A 14,806-nucleotide genomic window follows, 5' to 3' on the forward strand; every position below is an offset into this window, starting at 1 on the left:
TAGTGAGGTTTTGATTGCTTCCAAACCAGTTATCACTGGGTTTTTGATGAGTGCTTTCTGGGCTCAGTAATTCTTGGGTATTGATTCTCAACAGAAGAAGTGAGAGCATGACTAAGAGGCTGATGGGGTTTAGGAGATTAGACAAAATACTATCCAAATCATGTGTCTCTCTTCCCAGAGTTAAAACCCTTATGCTGAAGGCAATTTTAGGTGGGCCAGAGCCATGTGGTATCATCTTGGAATTGGTGTGTAGTCTCCCAGGGGCCTGTTTTTAAAGGGCAGCCTTGTTCAATCTTAGGTTTTGGTTGATGGTTTAGGAGATACATGGCTTTGTAGACCTACTCCTCAGTGTTTTTGTTTTGGTTTTTGTATTTGGGATCTTTGGCTTCTCTTCTGGGCCAAATGGAGTCCTCACTACAGGAACGCTATGTTCTTGGACAAGTACAGGACTTGGGGAATTGGCAAATAGAGTTATGTATTTAACCAAAAAAAAATTTAAGAATTTTTTAATTCAGCCCCATATACTAACTAATAAGATTTGTTCATGATGGCAGTGACAGGCTGAATACGATCCACCACCCATGTTTTGTTTAGATTACATAACTTTTTTTAAAAAAAATTGAACTCCCCAGTATTTTAGACTGTTTCACATAAAGATCGGGATTCCTGGGTGTGCCTGGGTGGCTCAGTCCATTAGGTGACGGATTCTTCCGCTCAGGTCATGATCTCGCAGTTCGTGAGTTCAAGCCCCGCATCAGGTTTTGTGCTGACTGCTTGGGATTCTCTCTCCTCTCTCTGCCCCTCCCCGCCCTTCACTCTCTCACTCTGTCTCTTGCTATCAAAAAAAAAAAAAAAAAACATTAAAAAAATTGGGCTTGTCTTGGCCTTTTCGGGTGCCTGTTCCTGCCTGGTAGCAAGCATATTCTGTGAGTAATGGATCTGAGTCGAAGATGTGATTCTTGCTCGTAGACACTTACTAATGTAGTTAGAGCAAGGACTGTGTGAAGACAAATGCTGTGGGAGCTCAGAGCACTAAGCTGTCACTTTGGGATCTAACACTGAGGACTAGCCACAGAGAAACAAGGGGCTGTTTGAAAAGGGGCTGCCACTGGTTTGGGGACAGAGCTGGGGGAGTTCAAACTAAAGTCTTTGTTCTCTTTTAGCCAGTGATGGTGTCAGGAGTGCATCATAAGTTGAACAGTGACCTCTGGAAACCTGAATCCTTCAGGAAAGAGTTTGGGAATCAGGAAGTCGACCTAGTTAACTGTAGGACCAATGAAATCATCACGGGAGCCACAGTAGGAGACTTCTGGGATGGATTTGAAGATGTTCCAAGTATGTATTAAAGACCTTTTAAGGGGGTTAGAATGTGAAGGGAGAGCACAGGAGTAGCAGGAGTCTGAAGCCCTTCAGCAGCAATGACAGCATTGTCTGTGATCTTAGAGTTTAAAATTAGTGTGTTCTCTCTTCCTCCCCTTTCTTTTTGCAAAGGTTATGCTTTCCACCTGAGGCCCATTCACTTTGTAGTTCCTTAAAGAGGTGAGGTTTTAGTTACCTGTACTTACGGTGGCTCCATGTCTGTCCTGTAACTGACATTCTGTGCCTGCACCTGTGCCTGGTGGGAGGGGAGCACAAAGCCAGGGCGTGGGACTCAAGGCTGGTGGTGTTATGTGTATCTCACTTCTATACATCCTTTTTACGTTTAAAAATTTTAATTATTGATTAATAAAATAAGACCTGAAGATGCCAGGGAATGTGAATTCATTTAACACCGGGTGTCCTGGTCACTGCCTACTGCAACTGGGCTAGAGGGGCATTGAGGCAGTAAGGCAGCTTGTGTGTCTGGTGCTAAGGCTTGGCCCTTTCTATGTATTGGCCAATCAGTAGTAAACTGTTTCCAAGAACATCAAGTTCATCTTTGACCCTGGGGATTCACATCACAGGCATCTGTCACCAGGCCTCCATCCCTGCTGGAGGGTTTAACCAGTTCATTCTTTAGACTGTCAGTAGCTCAAGGTCACTCATTCATCACCCTCACTTTTTTAGACACACTTCCATCTTTGAATCTGCTTCCTTATTTCCTTTTGTCCATATTTATAGATTATGGCTCATACTTTATTTGTAACAAAGTATTTAATACAAGGCACGATGGGGTTTTCTACAAGTACATACTAAGATGGAGTTTCAGACATAAGATGGTTACTTAGGGATCAACATCTGCGAAATAAAGGAAGAGGAAGCAGGACTGAGCAGGCAAAGGAGTCAGTTGCAATGCAGACTCAACAAAGCCTCAGCGAATCTTGCAGGGAGTTCTGAAGCAAGTATTGCCCTCCATTGTCTCTGATTAGGCTGCAGTTGGAAATTGCCAGGGTCTTTATTCCCCTGCCTCCCTTATTCTCTAAATGCTGGTGTCCCAGGACGGACATGATCTGGCGAGGCAGCCCTGTGCAGCTGGGGCAGACCTTATGAAGCTTTCCAGTTAGGCCTGAGTTCAAAGCCTGACTCTTGATATGTACTTGTGCATATGAGCTTGGTAACTTCATTTTTCTGGGACTCAAAACTTCCTCATGCCGGCAGATGGTAAAAACAGCTAAGAGTCAACTATAGCTTGCCTTTTCTTTACTGACGATTCTGCTGCGCACACCCCCAGCTCACCACCCACACTGACATACTGCTGGTATTCTGAACATACGCGGTACCCTGTGTTTTTCTTTGTTTCCTCCTGTAGTGTGCACTTAGCTAGGTTATGGGACAGTACTTGGTTGACTACAAAACATTATTACAAATGTTAGTCCTCAAGAGTACAGGGTCTGAAGTCAAACCTGGGCTCCAGTTCCAGTTCTGCCACTTAGTAACAGGTTGATCTTGGGCATCTGCCAGTTTCCTCATCCCAAAATGGGAATATTAAATAGTGCCTAAACTCACTGGGATGTTGGCTTTAGTTGTAAGGATTAAATGGTTAAAACACTTAGCAGAGACTAGAACACAGCAAGAAATGACATAATAGTTGTCATTGCTGTTAATCGTAATTATCAGTATCTTTTTCAAGTAGAGCTTGGTTCTTGGTTCCTTGGCATTACAATGGGTAATAGTGCTGACTAAACCCTGTGGTGCTGTTGACCCTAGTTATCCCTGGACAGAACATCAGGTAGTTTCAGTCTTGCTGGGCAAAACAAGTCATTTATATTTCATGGTGGCCTCAGAAAATCTGGTCTACTAAACATCTGTGGCCTCTGATTTTTAAAGTGCACTACTGTTTATTAGTTGGAGAGCTACTCACTTCTTCCAGAACACTGTATAGGAGGAAGAGACTGGATCTGAAACAGACAGCTGTCAAAACACCAACTATGTGTAAAGGGCAAAAGGGGGTGGCTGAAGTCTGTAAGTGTGCAGCAGTTTAATAAGCATCTAGAAAAGCTTAGTTCGTAATTTTTATTTTGCTACTCCTGTGTTACCTCCTGGGTACGAACGCATTTCTTGGCCCTACGGAAATAAAATAGGCAATTTTATTGCAATTGGCAGGAGGGGAATATTAAAGAAAAATATTTGTGTACTGAACGTATCGGATTGTGAAGATTTTGCAGAGGTAAATTTTATTGAATTGTTAAGCATAAAATGCTAATTTGCCATTTATTTTGGTCTGTTTCTGAGTTATGAATAATAACAATTCAGTAATTCTGGCTACTTTTCAGACCGTTTGAAGAATGAAAAAGAACCAATGGTGTTGAAACTTAAGGACTGGCCACCAGGAGAAGATTTTAGAGATATGATGCCTTCTAGGTATGATTATTGGTGGGGTGAGGGATGAATCTGTCCTTGACTTGATAGGCTAAATTCTTTTTGAGGTGGTGAGAAAACAGTTTTCAGAAGAGAAAGATGAAATATGGAATAGTTCCACTGGTGCTGATATTTCATTTCTAGTCTTGGAGAAGTATGTTTTAAATGAGATGAAGAAGTTCCTGACTCTGAGATCTGGCTGACTAATGAAAGGTCCACTAGTTTCAACTGTAGTGCCCTGCTAGAAAGAGGCCGGCTGAGGTGTGCAGCCTCTGGGCTGGAGGCAGTGCTGGGATCAGACACATCAGGTTCAATGCAATGATACCGTTGCATTAGACAGCAAGACTGCTGAATTGGTAGATCCATTTTCCTGATTGGAGCTTGGACTTTGAAAAGAATGCTTAGAACTAATAATACATCCCTGAGTGTCACTTCTTACCATCAGAAAGTTATCACTCAAATCATTTGTCTGAAATATTCCAGATCATTTTGTTAAAGATGTGTGCTGTAGGAGAGGAAGAAGACATTTTTGTTCCTAACTACTATAAGTCTCATCTTAAATATTGTAAGGAAAGCTATCTCCATCTTTATCTTCCTATTGGTAAGAAGGAACAAAACAATGTTGGATTAGAAAGGCAGACTTATTTTGCTAACGCTTGGTTGTCTTGTCCTAGGTTTGATGATCTGATGGCCAATATCCCACTGCCCGAGTACACAAGGAGAGATGGCAAACTAAACTTGGCTTCCAGGCTGCCAAACTACTTTGTTAGGCCAGATCTTGGTCCCAAGATGTATAACGCCTACGGTAAGGAAGAAACGGCTAAGTTGAAAACCTTATAATGGAAATAGAGTTAAGTCAGAATGTTTGGAAAATTGCTTTTGGGGGAGATGGAGATGGACAACATTCATAATCCTAATAAGAACACTGCATTTGGCTTCATTTTTGTGTATTTCCTTTCATTCCTTTCCGTGTGTGTGTATTTCCTTTTTGTAGTTACAGTTGTAAGACATATGCAGTTTTTACTTTTTCTTTTTTTTACATCTAATATTATATCTTAAAATCTTTGTGGTGCTTAATTGTTTTTAGTGTGATATTTTTTAAATGATTGTATGGTATATCATCAAATCAATTCTGTTATTCATCTTAAAATCAGTCTGCTAGCATTGCAGCTGTTTTAAAACCAGCTGTACTTAAATGCAAGTAATCCATGTTGGTGAGTAGTAGTTTGTTCCTTAAGTTAGTATTGGAAGCACACTTTGTTTGTTGTTTTATGTTTATTTTCGAGAGAGAGAGGAGTGCAAGTGAGGGAGGAGCAGAGAGAGAGATAGACACACACAGAACCTGAAGCAGGCTCGAGGCTCTGAGCTGTCAGCCCAGAGCCTGATGCAGGGCTCAAACCCACAAACTGTGAGATCATGACCTGAGCCGAAGTCGCTGCTCAACTGACTGAGCCACCCAGGCCCCCTGGAAGCACCTTTTGAATTGGATTTTCATTGTTTAGACATGACTCCATAAACTATCCAACGAGGAAGACTGTACAAGATAGAGATTGATTTCCTTGGTCACCAACTAGTTTGGTTTTTTTTTTTAATTTTTTAATGTTTTATTTTTGAGAGAGACACACACAGAATGCGAGCGGGGGAAGACCAGAGAGAGAGGGAGACATAGGATCTGAAGCAGGCTCCGGGCTCTGCATGGAGCCCAATATGGGGCTTGAACCCACAAACCGTGAGATCATGACCTGAGCTGAAGTCGGATGCTTAACCAGCCTAGCCACCCATGTGCCCCTGATCTTGAATAGTTTTATGTTGGGTCTTTATTTAGGTCTTGGTGATAGTTGGCTGTTTTGAAGGAATTATTTACCCATTGATTGTTGAATGAAGTTTCAGTTTTTTGGATCATTTATTGAATTTGCTTTAGTCTTTTATACTATTTGGATCCCATTTTTCCTTCTAGAAATTACTTCTTTGATTTTATTCTTTCCTTCTATTTTTTTTTTTTTTAAACGTTTATTTATTTTTGAGACAGAGAGAGACAGAGCATGAACAGGGGAGGGGCAGAGAGAGAGGGAGTCACAGAATCTGAAACAGGCTCCAGGCTCTGAGCTGTCAGCACAGAGCCTGACGCGGGGCTCGAACTCACGGACCATGAGATCATGACCTGAGCCGAAGTCGGACGCTTACCCGACCAAGCTACCCAGGTGCCCCTATTCTTTCCTTCTATAATTACTCTCAACTCCAGTCTCTCGGGCCTGAGGGTGACAGCCCTCCTGAAGATGAGACAGAGCACCTTTGCTGTGTTTTCCCGAGACTGTCGGGGGAGGAGAAGAGCAGGGGCTTGGATCTCAGCCCCACAGTTCTTCCATTAGGATGGAGTCAGCTCAGGGATCCACCTGGACTGGAGTCAGGGAACATTTCAAGAAGGAAGTTTATGTTGGGAAGCTCCCACGGTCTAGATGCCCGGGATGGTGAGAAATGGTCTGTGGGAGAGAGGACACAGCAGGCAGGGGTCCCCTGGCCTATTCCCTTTGCTTTCCAAATCTCAGTTTAGAGAACCCTGCATGTGCTGTGGGGCTGTTGCATGTTCCCTAGTTGAGTTGCCTTTCTGCAAGCCCATCGGAGCAGTTAGTTGGTTGGAGCATACTCTGTTTACAGTGGAGGTTTACAGTGAACTTACATGAATGAAAGTATTTTTCCACAAAAGGAAATGGTGGAAGTGGTATAATGTCGCATAGTGATTATCCTTGCCTTGTAGACATCCTGAAGCTTTATGAGGTAGAAGTGGTTATCTGAGAAGTTTTCAGAATAAATTGTCTGCTTGGTTTGAATGGCTTGGCAGCATGGACACCCATAGATAGATGGCAGTGTTGTTACTCTTTAAAAGCTTTACCTGTGACAAAATAAGCAGTGAGGGATTGAAAATAATGAAAATGTGTTCGTTTTCAAACACCTTGTACTTTCTCATAAAATTAAAGAGCGGTCGTTTTCAAACGTCCAGTGACCGAGCTGTGACTCCTCAGTCAGAGTAGAGTGAAAAGGTTCTTTGGAGAGAGAGAGAGAGTCAGTATCTCTCCAGCTCCAGTACCACCAGCAGTTTTACAGATGTCCAGGTCTTCAGGACAGTAGCAGGGACAGTGACCTTCTCGGGTCTGAGCCTAGGACGTCAAGTCTCCTAATTTCCAGGCTAGAGCCATTCTACTCTGCCCCCAACCCCCAGCAGCCCGGATTGTGTCCACTTACATGCTTTTCGTAACAGTCCATGGTGCTGTGTTTCAGGATTTTCTATTTTCTGGGAATCCTTTCCCTGGGACCTTTATGTTTTTGTGATCTTAGTCTGTTGGAGTTCAGGCTCCTTTTAGAGACTGTTTTATCAGTGTGCAGTCGCCGTGGCCACATTTGGATGGGCTTTGTGCTGATGGCTGGGTAGGTGTCACCTCCTTCCTCGTTGGCACAGCTGTTTTCCCCTATTTGGCACTGATCCAAGAGCAAGCAGCCTGACGAAGCTCTGAGACCTACCTGTTCACGCTTCCTTCCACAGTGTTAACTGTCGTCCCTGCAATTTGTGTTTGTCGTTCCCGCATATTTGTGATGCTACCATATATATTTGTATTCCCGCGGAATATTCTTTGAGATTTAACCTGTGTTTGAGCTTCATAGAAATAGAATCAGGCTTTTGGATATTCATCCATGCTATCATTTATTACTGTCCATTTCATTCATTTTTCTTGTGTCCTATTAATTGCTTTTTCTTCTTAAATTTTAATTTTACTCTTTATTATAGAAAAATGTCCCAAATGCACTCAGAACTTCAGAGTCTAATACAGTGACTCCCCATATACTTACTACCCAGTCACAGTAGCTATCAGTTTTTTACCATGAGTGTTTCATTATTCAATCCCGTTATATTTGTCTCTTACCATGTTAAAACAAATCTTTTATGTATCGCCTTTAAAGCACATCCTTTGATTTTGCCCTAATACCTACTGTTCTCTCCCCACTCTTGGGGCTCATAGGTCAACTGAATGGAAAGAAAGGAAGGCACAGCAGGGCTTTAGGGCCACAGTCCCAGGTGGACGTTATGGGGTGCCCTCTGCTGTGGAGAGTAGCTCCTAGAACCGTAGGGTCTCACAAATCAGAGGGAAGTCCTTGGCCTCCTCCAGACAAAACAGGGCTGTTTCGGGGCTGGCAGGTTAGAAAATGACTTCCGCTTGCCCAGTTCAAGCCAGGCTTCCCTTCACTGCCCATTCAAGAAGCAGAGTCCACATGTCAGGGTGGGCTGTCCAGGGTGACCACAGGGTTTGGTGAGCCTCAGGGTGAGTGCTGAGCAAAGTAGATCTTTTCCAGGGGGTAGGAGATTAAAGTCTCAGACTATGAGCTTGTGCTGTGGTTCACCCTACCCTCCCTATTTGTTTTTGTTTTTACAGTTGAAGGAACCAAGGCAGTGTTTTCTTTCGTTCTGAGTGTATAGTCATTTGAGGTCCCAGCTTTATGTGTATGTGAAGGGGATTTCTGTTAGACTCTCCATCCTGAGTGGACCCTGGGCCTTAGGTTTTACCCCACAGTGCTCTAGGCTGTGACAACCTGGGCTTGGATTCACCTGGTCAAGCACATGTCCTTTTGGAGGAGCCACTTTACCATTCCTGAGTCCTGCTTTCTGATTTCTTGGCTTATGAGTGTTTCTTTCTTTCTTTTTTTTTTTTTGCCAGCACACTGATTCATTAGAAGAAAATTTTCTTCAATAATTTCATCCAGTAGTTTTGGTTCTTACAGGAGGGTGTGTCAAGGACCTACTTTGCCTGTCATCAGAAACAGAAGTCCTACTGTTAGAACTTGTTGTTGTTGTTGTTGTTGTTTTGTTTTGTTTTAATGATTAAATATTTGATGAGATTGCTTTCTTTCAAAGTTGAAAGGATAATTTAATATTAAATATTGTTGTCTTGTACATGATTTAGAGAGGCAGGTTTTAAGTTTGTGACCAAGTATCTCCCAGAGAGTGAGAAAGAGAATGGCAGCCTTCACATCTCAGTAAATTTAAGGTGTTTTCTGTTGGCAGGATTGATTACTCCGGAAGACAGGAAATATGGAACAACAAATCTTCACTTAGACGTATCTGATGCAGCCAATGTCATGGTGTATGTGGGAATTCCCAAAGGACAGTGTGACCAAGAAGAAGGTAGGGTGCTGCTGAGCATAAAAGTGGGGCTTACTCTCTGAGCTGGAGACTTTGGTGTGATATTTGCTTTCTCTTGCTCCAGAAGTCCTTAAAACCATCCAAGACGGAGATTCTGATGAACTCACAATAAAGCGATTTATCGAGGGAAAAGAGAAGCCGGGAGCCCTCTGGCATATATACGCTGCAAAGGACACAGAGAAAATACGAGAATTCCTTAAAAAGGTGTGCCCTTTATCCTATGGCATGTGAGGAGAGAGGCGTGGAGAATAGCAGTATTATAAATTACCACATGTTGAGACTAGCTGGTTACCAGGAACTCATCACGGCCTCAAAAGTTAGACCTGTGCCTGTCAGACTGATGTGGCTGAAGCTGGTTGCTGAGGAACAGACTTCAAAGTGATTAGGCTCACACCTTTGAAAAGAGGAGAGGGGCCTTGCCTTTTTCCTTATGACTGTGTTTTACATTATAGTGGATTTGGAGATTTTTGTGCTCTACCTTCAGGTTAGTTCCTCTGATCATCTGTTAGTACCGGTTCTTAATTTTTTTTTTTTAACGTTTATTTGTTTTTGAGACAGAGACAGAGCATGAACGGGGGAGGGTCAGAGAGAGAGGGAGACACAGAATCTGAAACAGGCTCCAGGCTCTGAGCAGTCAGCACAGAGCCCGACGTGGGGCTCGAACTCACGGACCGCGAGATCATGATCTGAGCCGAAGTCGGACGCTTAACCGACTGAGCCACCCAGGCGCCCCAGTACCGGTTTGTTTTTATTGCCTTGAAAATCTAAGTACTGTACTTTAGAGGTTCATATAAAATTCCTTGGCCCTTGATATCTTTGCTCAGAGTGAGTTACTTAGGTCCCTGTAGGTTTTGTCTACCCTCACTAGTAGTAGGTCAGGAAAGCCTCAGGCATTGCTTGTGGCCATTAGCTTGTGAAGGGTCATTGGAAAGGGATGCAGGGGTTTTTAAGATTTCAGGTTTCTAGTAGTAGGCAGATTGTTCAGCAAGGGCTGTGTCTGGAAAGTTCTAGGCGAAATGGACACACTCAGTTTTTAAACCTGTTTGCCACTGAGGCTACTGATTGCAGCCCAGGCATCTGTGACTGACATTCTTCAGTTCATGAGGAATGAATGTGAATACTCCTAGCCTGTTGCCTGGTACCAGGTAGGTCCTTAACCAGCATTGGTTTGAGTCAAAGCTGTTTCTTACTTGGGATCATTGGACTCTTTCAAAACCTGCTGGTCACCATATTGTTCCTTTGATTGTGTCAACCTGAGTCTGGGCTGCCAAATAACTGTGTCTAGAATAAACAGATTTATTCTATGGCTATCTTTGGGACTAGTCTGTAACACTGTATTTCAGATTGTTAAATGAGTATAGATTTTTAATAACTGCAATACAGCAAGTCTGTTTCTAAGGAACTTGAGCCTGTTTATGTTCAAAAGTTTAGACCAGGGACGCCTGGTGGCTCAGTTAAGCATCCGACTTTGGCTTAGGTCATGATCTCGCCCTGTGTAGGTTCAAGCCCCGTGTTGGGCTCTGTGCTTACAGTTCAGACCCTAGATCCTGCTTCAGATTCTGTGTCTCCCTCTCTCTCTGCCCCTCCTCCTCTTGCACTCTGTGTGTCTCTCTCTCAAAAAATAAACGTTAAAAAAAAAAAAAAGTCTAGACCAAAATATTGTCCAAATATAGCATTTCCAAATATATGCAGACTGCCAGTCAGAGATTATTGGAAATAACAGAAGGAAAACCACATTTTCTTTCAGTTTTCTCTTGGTTCGTTCAATTAATGTCTTTGAGTATTACTTGTCTCTTTCTGCCAACAGAGTATCTGTTAAGGAAGGCCTGACATCTGTTGACTGCCCACACTATTCAGAGGGGGAAAGTGCCCTCGCTGGGCCTCAATATGTTGCTCAGTTTCATATTACTTCAAATGTATTCTAGGTATCAGAAGAGCAAGGTCAAGAAAACCCAGCAGACCATGATCCCATTCATGATCAGAGCTGGTATTTAGACCGATCACTAAGAAAGCGTCTTCACCAAGAGTATGGAGTTCAAGGCTGGGCTATTGTACAGTTTCTTGGGGATGTGGTATTTATCCCAGCAGGAGCTCCACATCAGGCAAGAAACATTACTTTATTCTTTATTCTCCTTACACTAGGAACTTTTGCATATGTGTTACTGATGCAGCTTGTGTTTTCCAGGTTCATAACTTATATAGCTGTATCAAAGTGGCCGAAGATTTTGTTTCTCCAGAGCATGTTAAACACTGTTTCTGGCTTACTCAGGAATTCCGTTATCTGTCACAGACTCACACCAATCATGAAGATAAATTACAGGTAAAAATATTACCGATTCCTGGTGTTCTCTGACTCTGGCTTCATGACCCATTATTGACCTTATAAAGAGAGTCTGTGAACTTGGCCATATCACCCTTGGCACATGAGTTGATGAACTGGCTTATGTCTAGTTCCACTGTCTACATAGGCCAAGGAGGAACAAACATAGAAGAAATCTTACCTTGGTTTGCTGTTGTTTAGACTGTAAATACTGTGCCCCAAGAGAAAGGCTTTAGTATTGAAAATGAATAGATCTGATCTCTAATCCTGGCTCAACTGCCAGACATTGGTCTTGAACAAAGACTCTTAATGCTGTGTTGTTATCCTTGAATAGAGCAGAATCTTGAGTATCCAAAGAGGATCCAGAGAGTGGGTTCAAAGATGCTTTTAATAGTGAATTATGTAAAATATAATTTCATACTTGGAAAACTAGGGGAACATACAGGTTTTGAAAAATTGTACCTTGGGACTTGCCTCTCCCTGTATTCACCAGGCTCAGTGCCACGTGGCATCAAAACCTGCATGAGGGGGAAAAGGCATGGGTTTAAAATAGGTGTGAAATACTGGCCTAATGGAGTCTAGGGGCCTTTCCAGTATTGACACGTTGAATACTGAGTTTTAAATTTGGAGAGAGGGGCTTCCTGAGCGGCTCAGTTGGTTGAGCGTCCAACTCTTGATTTCGGCCCAGGTCATGATCTCACGGTTCATGGGATCAAGCCCCATGTCAGGCTCTGTGCTGAGCATGGAGCCTGCTTGAGATTCTCTTTCTCCTTCTGCCCCTCCTCCCTGCTCATGTGTTCTCTCTCTCCCTCTCTCTCTGTCTCTCTGACTCTAAATTTAAAAAAATATTAAAAATTAAAAAATTTTTAATTTAGAGAGAATGGTGGTAAAATTGGTAAGGGAAAAGTTTACTCTTAAGGACAGATTTTAGATTTATTGGTGAACTGACCATGTTTTCTCCTGTCCTTTTAGGTGAAGAATGTTATCTACCATGCAGTGAAAGATGCAATTGCTATGCTGAAAGCCAGCGAATCCAGTTTCAGCAAACCGTAGGGGTCCAAGGGACGCCTTAACCCCTGTACATTGGACGTGAATTACTGGCAGCTGTTCAAATTCTTCAGGCAGGATTCCTGTGGACTTTGAGATTCATGTTACCTCATCTTCTTTTTTAAACTGTACCCAACTGGTAAGGGTACTCTGTCTAATGTATATTTCTAGTGTTTACACACACTAAATGTGTATATGTAGGAACTATTTACAGAACATGCATCCTTAAACTGTGACTTTTCACCTAGTGCAGACCTTCTACCATGCTGTAAAAACAAAACCTCTTACCAGCTCTGGAACAATACCTGCAGTTATTCCCAGCTGTTTGGTTGGACAGCTTAGTCAAATGGATTTATAACTCTTAGGAATCACTGCACGGTTTATTTGGCTGTATTTTGTTTTGTGTCTGAGTATCCTCTCCCCTACCCCTTAGGGTTCAGATGAGCGATGGAGGAAATGACAGCTAACGATGCAGTTCCTACTGTATTGCATTAGGACTGGCATTATATAGCAGAAATCAACTACTGTACAATTCTTGGGTTTAACCATCTTTAGTTAAATGGAGTTTTAATTTAAATGAAGCTTTGCTAATTTTAAGTGTTAAGCATTTTGCATTAAAGTATTCATATAATATTTTGACTCCACTCATTGGCATTATTATCCTCTGGTTATAGATTCAGCACACTTTTCTGCAATGTTCTAGGTATAAGAGGTTGCTCCGGGAATGCCTCTTAAAAGCAAAAAAATTAGATGCTATAGTGATTTGTGAGTGATAATTTATAATGCTAACATGGAAATAAGTTTCTTCTTAGCCAAATGGAAGCCTTGTCACACTTTTGCAAAGAAATACCGCCAATTAACTAAATTTGGAAGTGGAAGTTAACCAAGAAATCAAATAGTGACTGGTTAAATGGTTCTAAAAAAATATTTCAAAGAGATTGAAATACTTTGTCTTGTCTTTCATAATATAAGAGTTTACGAAGGAAAAGGAAATTATTAGAAATTTTAGAACAGTAGGATCTTAAAACAATCCTTTCTGAAGGAAGAGAATTCATCAGGAAGCCACCTTTCTGTATTTCCCTGGGCTTCTCTCCAAGCCAGGCCTCAAAGGAGTCCCACCGATAGTTACACCACTGTTATTCATAATCAAATAGATTGTAACAAGTGTGAAAACAGAAAGCCACCATGAACAAGAGTCGATAAGAACTTTCAAATTGCCGTATTAAACCTGCAAAGGTTTACAGACTGGAATGATCCAGTATTATTTTATATTCTGAACTGTTTAATACATTAAAAGAAATGAGAGTATTGGAATATGATGAAAGAATGAGATTTCCAGAAATGACCAAATATGGAAAGAAGCTAAATAGCATTTATAGAAATGAGACATGATGGTTAAAATTAGAAATTCAGCAGATGAGTTAAACAGAAAAAATTCTTTTATGAACTGGGAGATTGGTAAAAATATAGAATACGGCATTGAATAACAGGAAACTATAAAGAAGTGTTAACTGATAAGCAGGACACTGAAAAATACATGTTTGATAGTGAGTGAAAGCCAAGACAATTGGGGGGGGGTGGGGGGGGGGAGAAAGATGCTGTTCAGAGATAATTTTCCAGTATTAATGACCTCATCAGATTAGAGAAGCCCACCTAAATCAAGCAAGATAAGTTAAAAGTCCACCTGTATGTTAATAAATTAAAAGACTACTCAAACAAGTAGGTTTTATATTAAAAGCAGCCAGAGTGGGGAAAACATGATCTTCAGGGAAGTGACAGACGAACAGTTGACTTTGTAACAGCAACGGTGGAGGTCAGAAGAAAATAGATTCCATTCTTCCGGTGCTGAAGAACATAGCCAAAAACAGAAATACAGACACAGCAAAATTCTTCCTCTGTTCTTTATGGAAAATTTCAGATGAAAACCAGAGTTTATTTTCAGGCCCTCGCTGAAGGAACTTTTAAGGATATCCTTAGGAAAGAAAACCCAGAGCATGCAAGAAAAAAATGGAGTACAAGGGAAATTATAAACTTCTGGATGAATTTAAACAATAATAGTGTTAACCAATATTTTTTAAGGTATGGATAAATTTCCTTAAAAAGTTAAACAGAACTAACATATGTGATCCAGCAGTTGCACTCCTAGGCTTACTTAAAAGAATTGAAAGCAAGGATTCAGATACCCATACACTTGTGTTCTTAGCATCATCATTCACAAGAGCCAAAAGGTGGAAACAGCCCAGGGGTTCATCAACAAATGAGTGAATAAACAAGATGTGGCATAATACATACGATGGAATATTTTTTGGTCTTAAAAATGAAGGAAATTCTGGCACATGCTATAACATGGATGAATCTGGAAAGCATGCTAAGTGAGACAAGCCAGACACAGAAGGAGAGATACATGATTTCACATCTATGAGAAATAATCAGGGGCACCAGGGTGGCTCATTTGGTTAGGCGTTCGGTTT

At 41.7% G+C, this 14,806-nt stretch overlaps 1 protein-coding gene across 2 annotated transcripts in view; it reads left to right on the plus strand.

The window, feature by feature from the left end:
- KDM3A (lysine demethylase 3A) overlaps nucleotides 1–12,968 on the plus strand; it is a 53,189-nt gene extending 40,221 nt beyond the window's left edge. Inside the window, exons 19-26 of one of the 2 annotated variants that reach the window (XM_042981910.1) lie at nucleotides 1,164–1,335; nucleotides 3,693–3,780; nucleotides 4,452–4,582; nucleotides 8,831–8,950; nucleotides 9,036–9,172; nucleotides 10,894–11,070; nucleotides 11,154–11,288; nucleotides 12,261–12,968. In XM_042981910.1, coding sequence (XP_042837844.1) covers nucleotides 1,164–1,335; nucleotides 3,693–3,780; nucleotides 4,452–4,582; nucleotides 8,831–8,950; nucleotides 9,036–9,172; nucleotides 10,894–11,070; nucleotides 11,154–11,288; nucleotides 12,261–12,341 — 1,041 coding nt within the window. In that variant the 3' untranslated portion in view covers nucleotides 12,342–12,968. Of the gene's footprint in view, nucleotides 1–1,163; nucleotides 1,336–3,692; nucleotides 3,781–4,451; nucleotides 4,583–8,830; nucleotides 8,951–9,032; nucleotides 9,173–10,893; nucleotides 11,071–11,153; nucleotides 11,289–12,260 lie in introns of both variants that reach the window. The other variant, XM_042981909.1, reaches the window with a different exon arrangement.
- The last annotated feature ends 1,838 nt before the right edge of the window (nucleotides 12,969–14,806 follow it).

This window comes from Panthera tigris, chromosome A3 (genome assembly GCF_018350195.1).
Source record: "Panthera tigris isolate Pti1 chromosome A3, P.tigris_Pti1_mat1.1, whole genome shotgun sequence".
Lineage (NCBI taxonomy): Eukaryota > Metazoa > Chordata > Mammalia > Carnivora > Felidae > Panthera > Panthera tigris.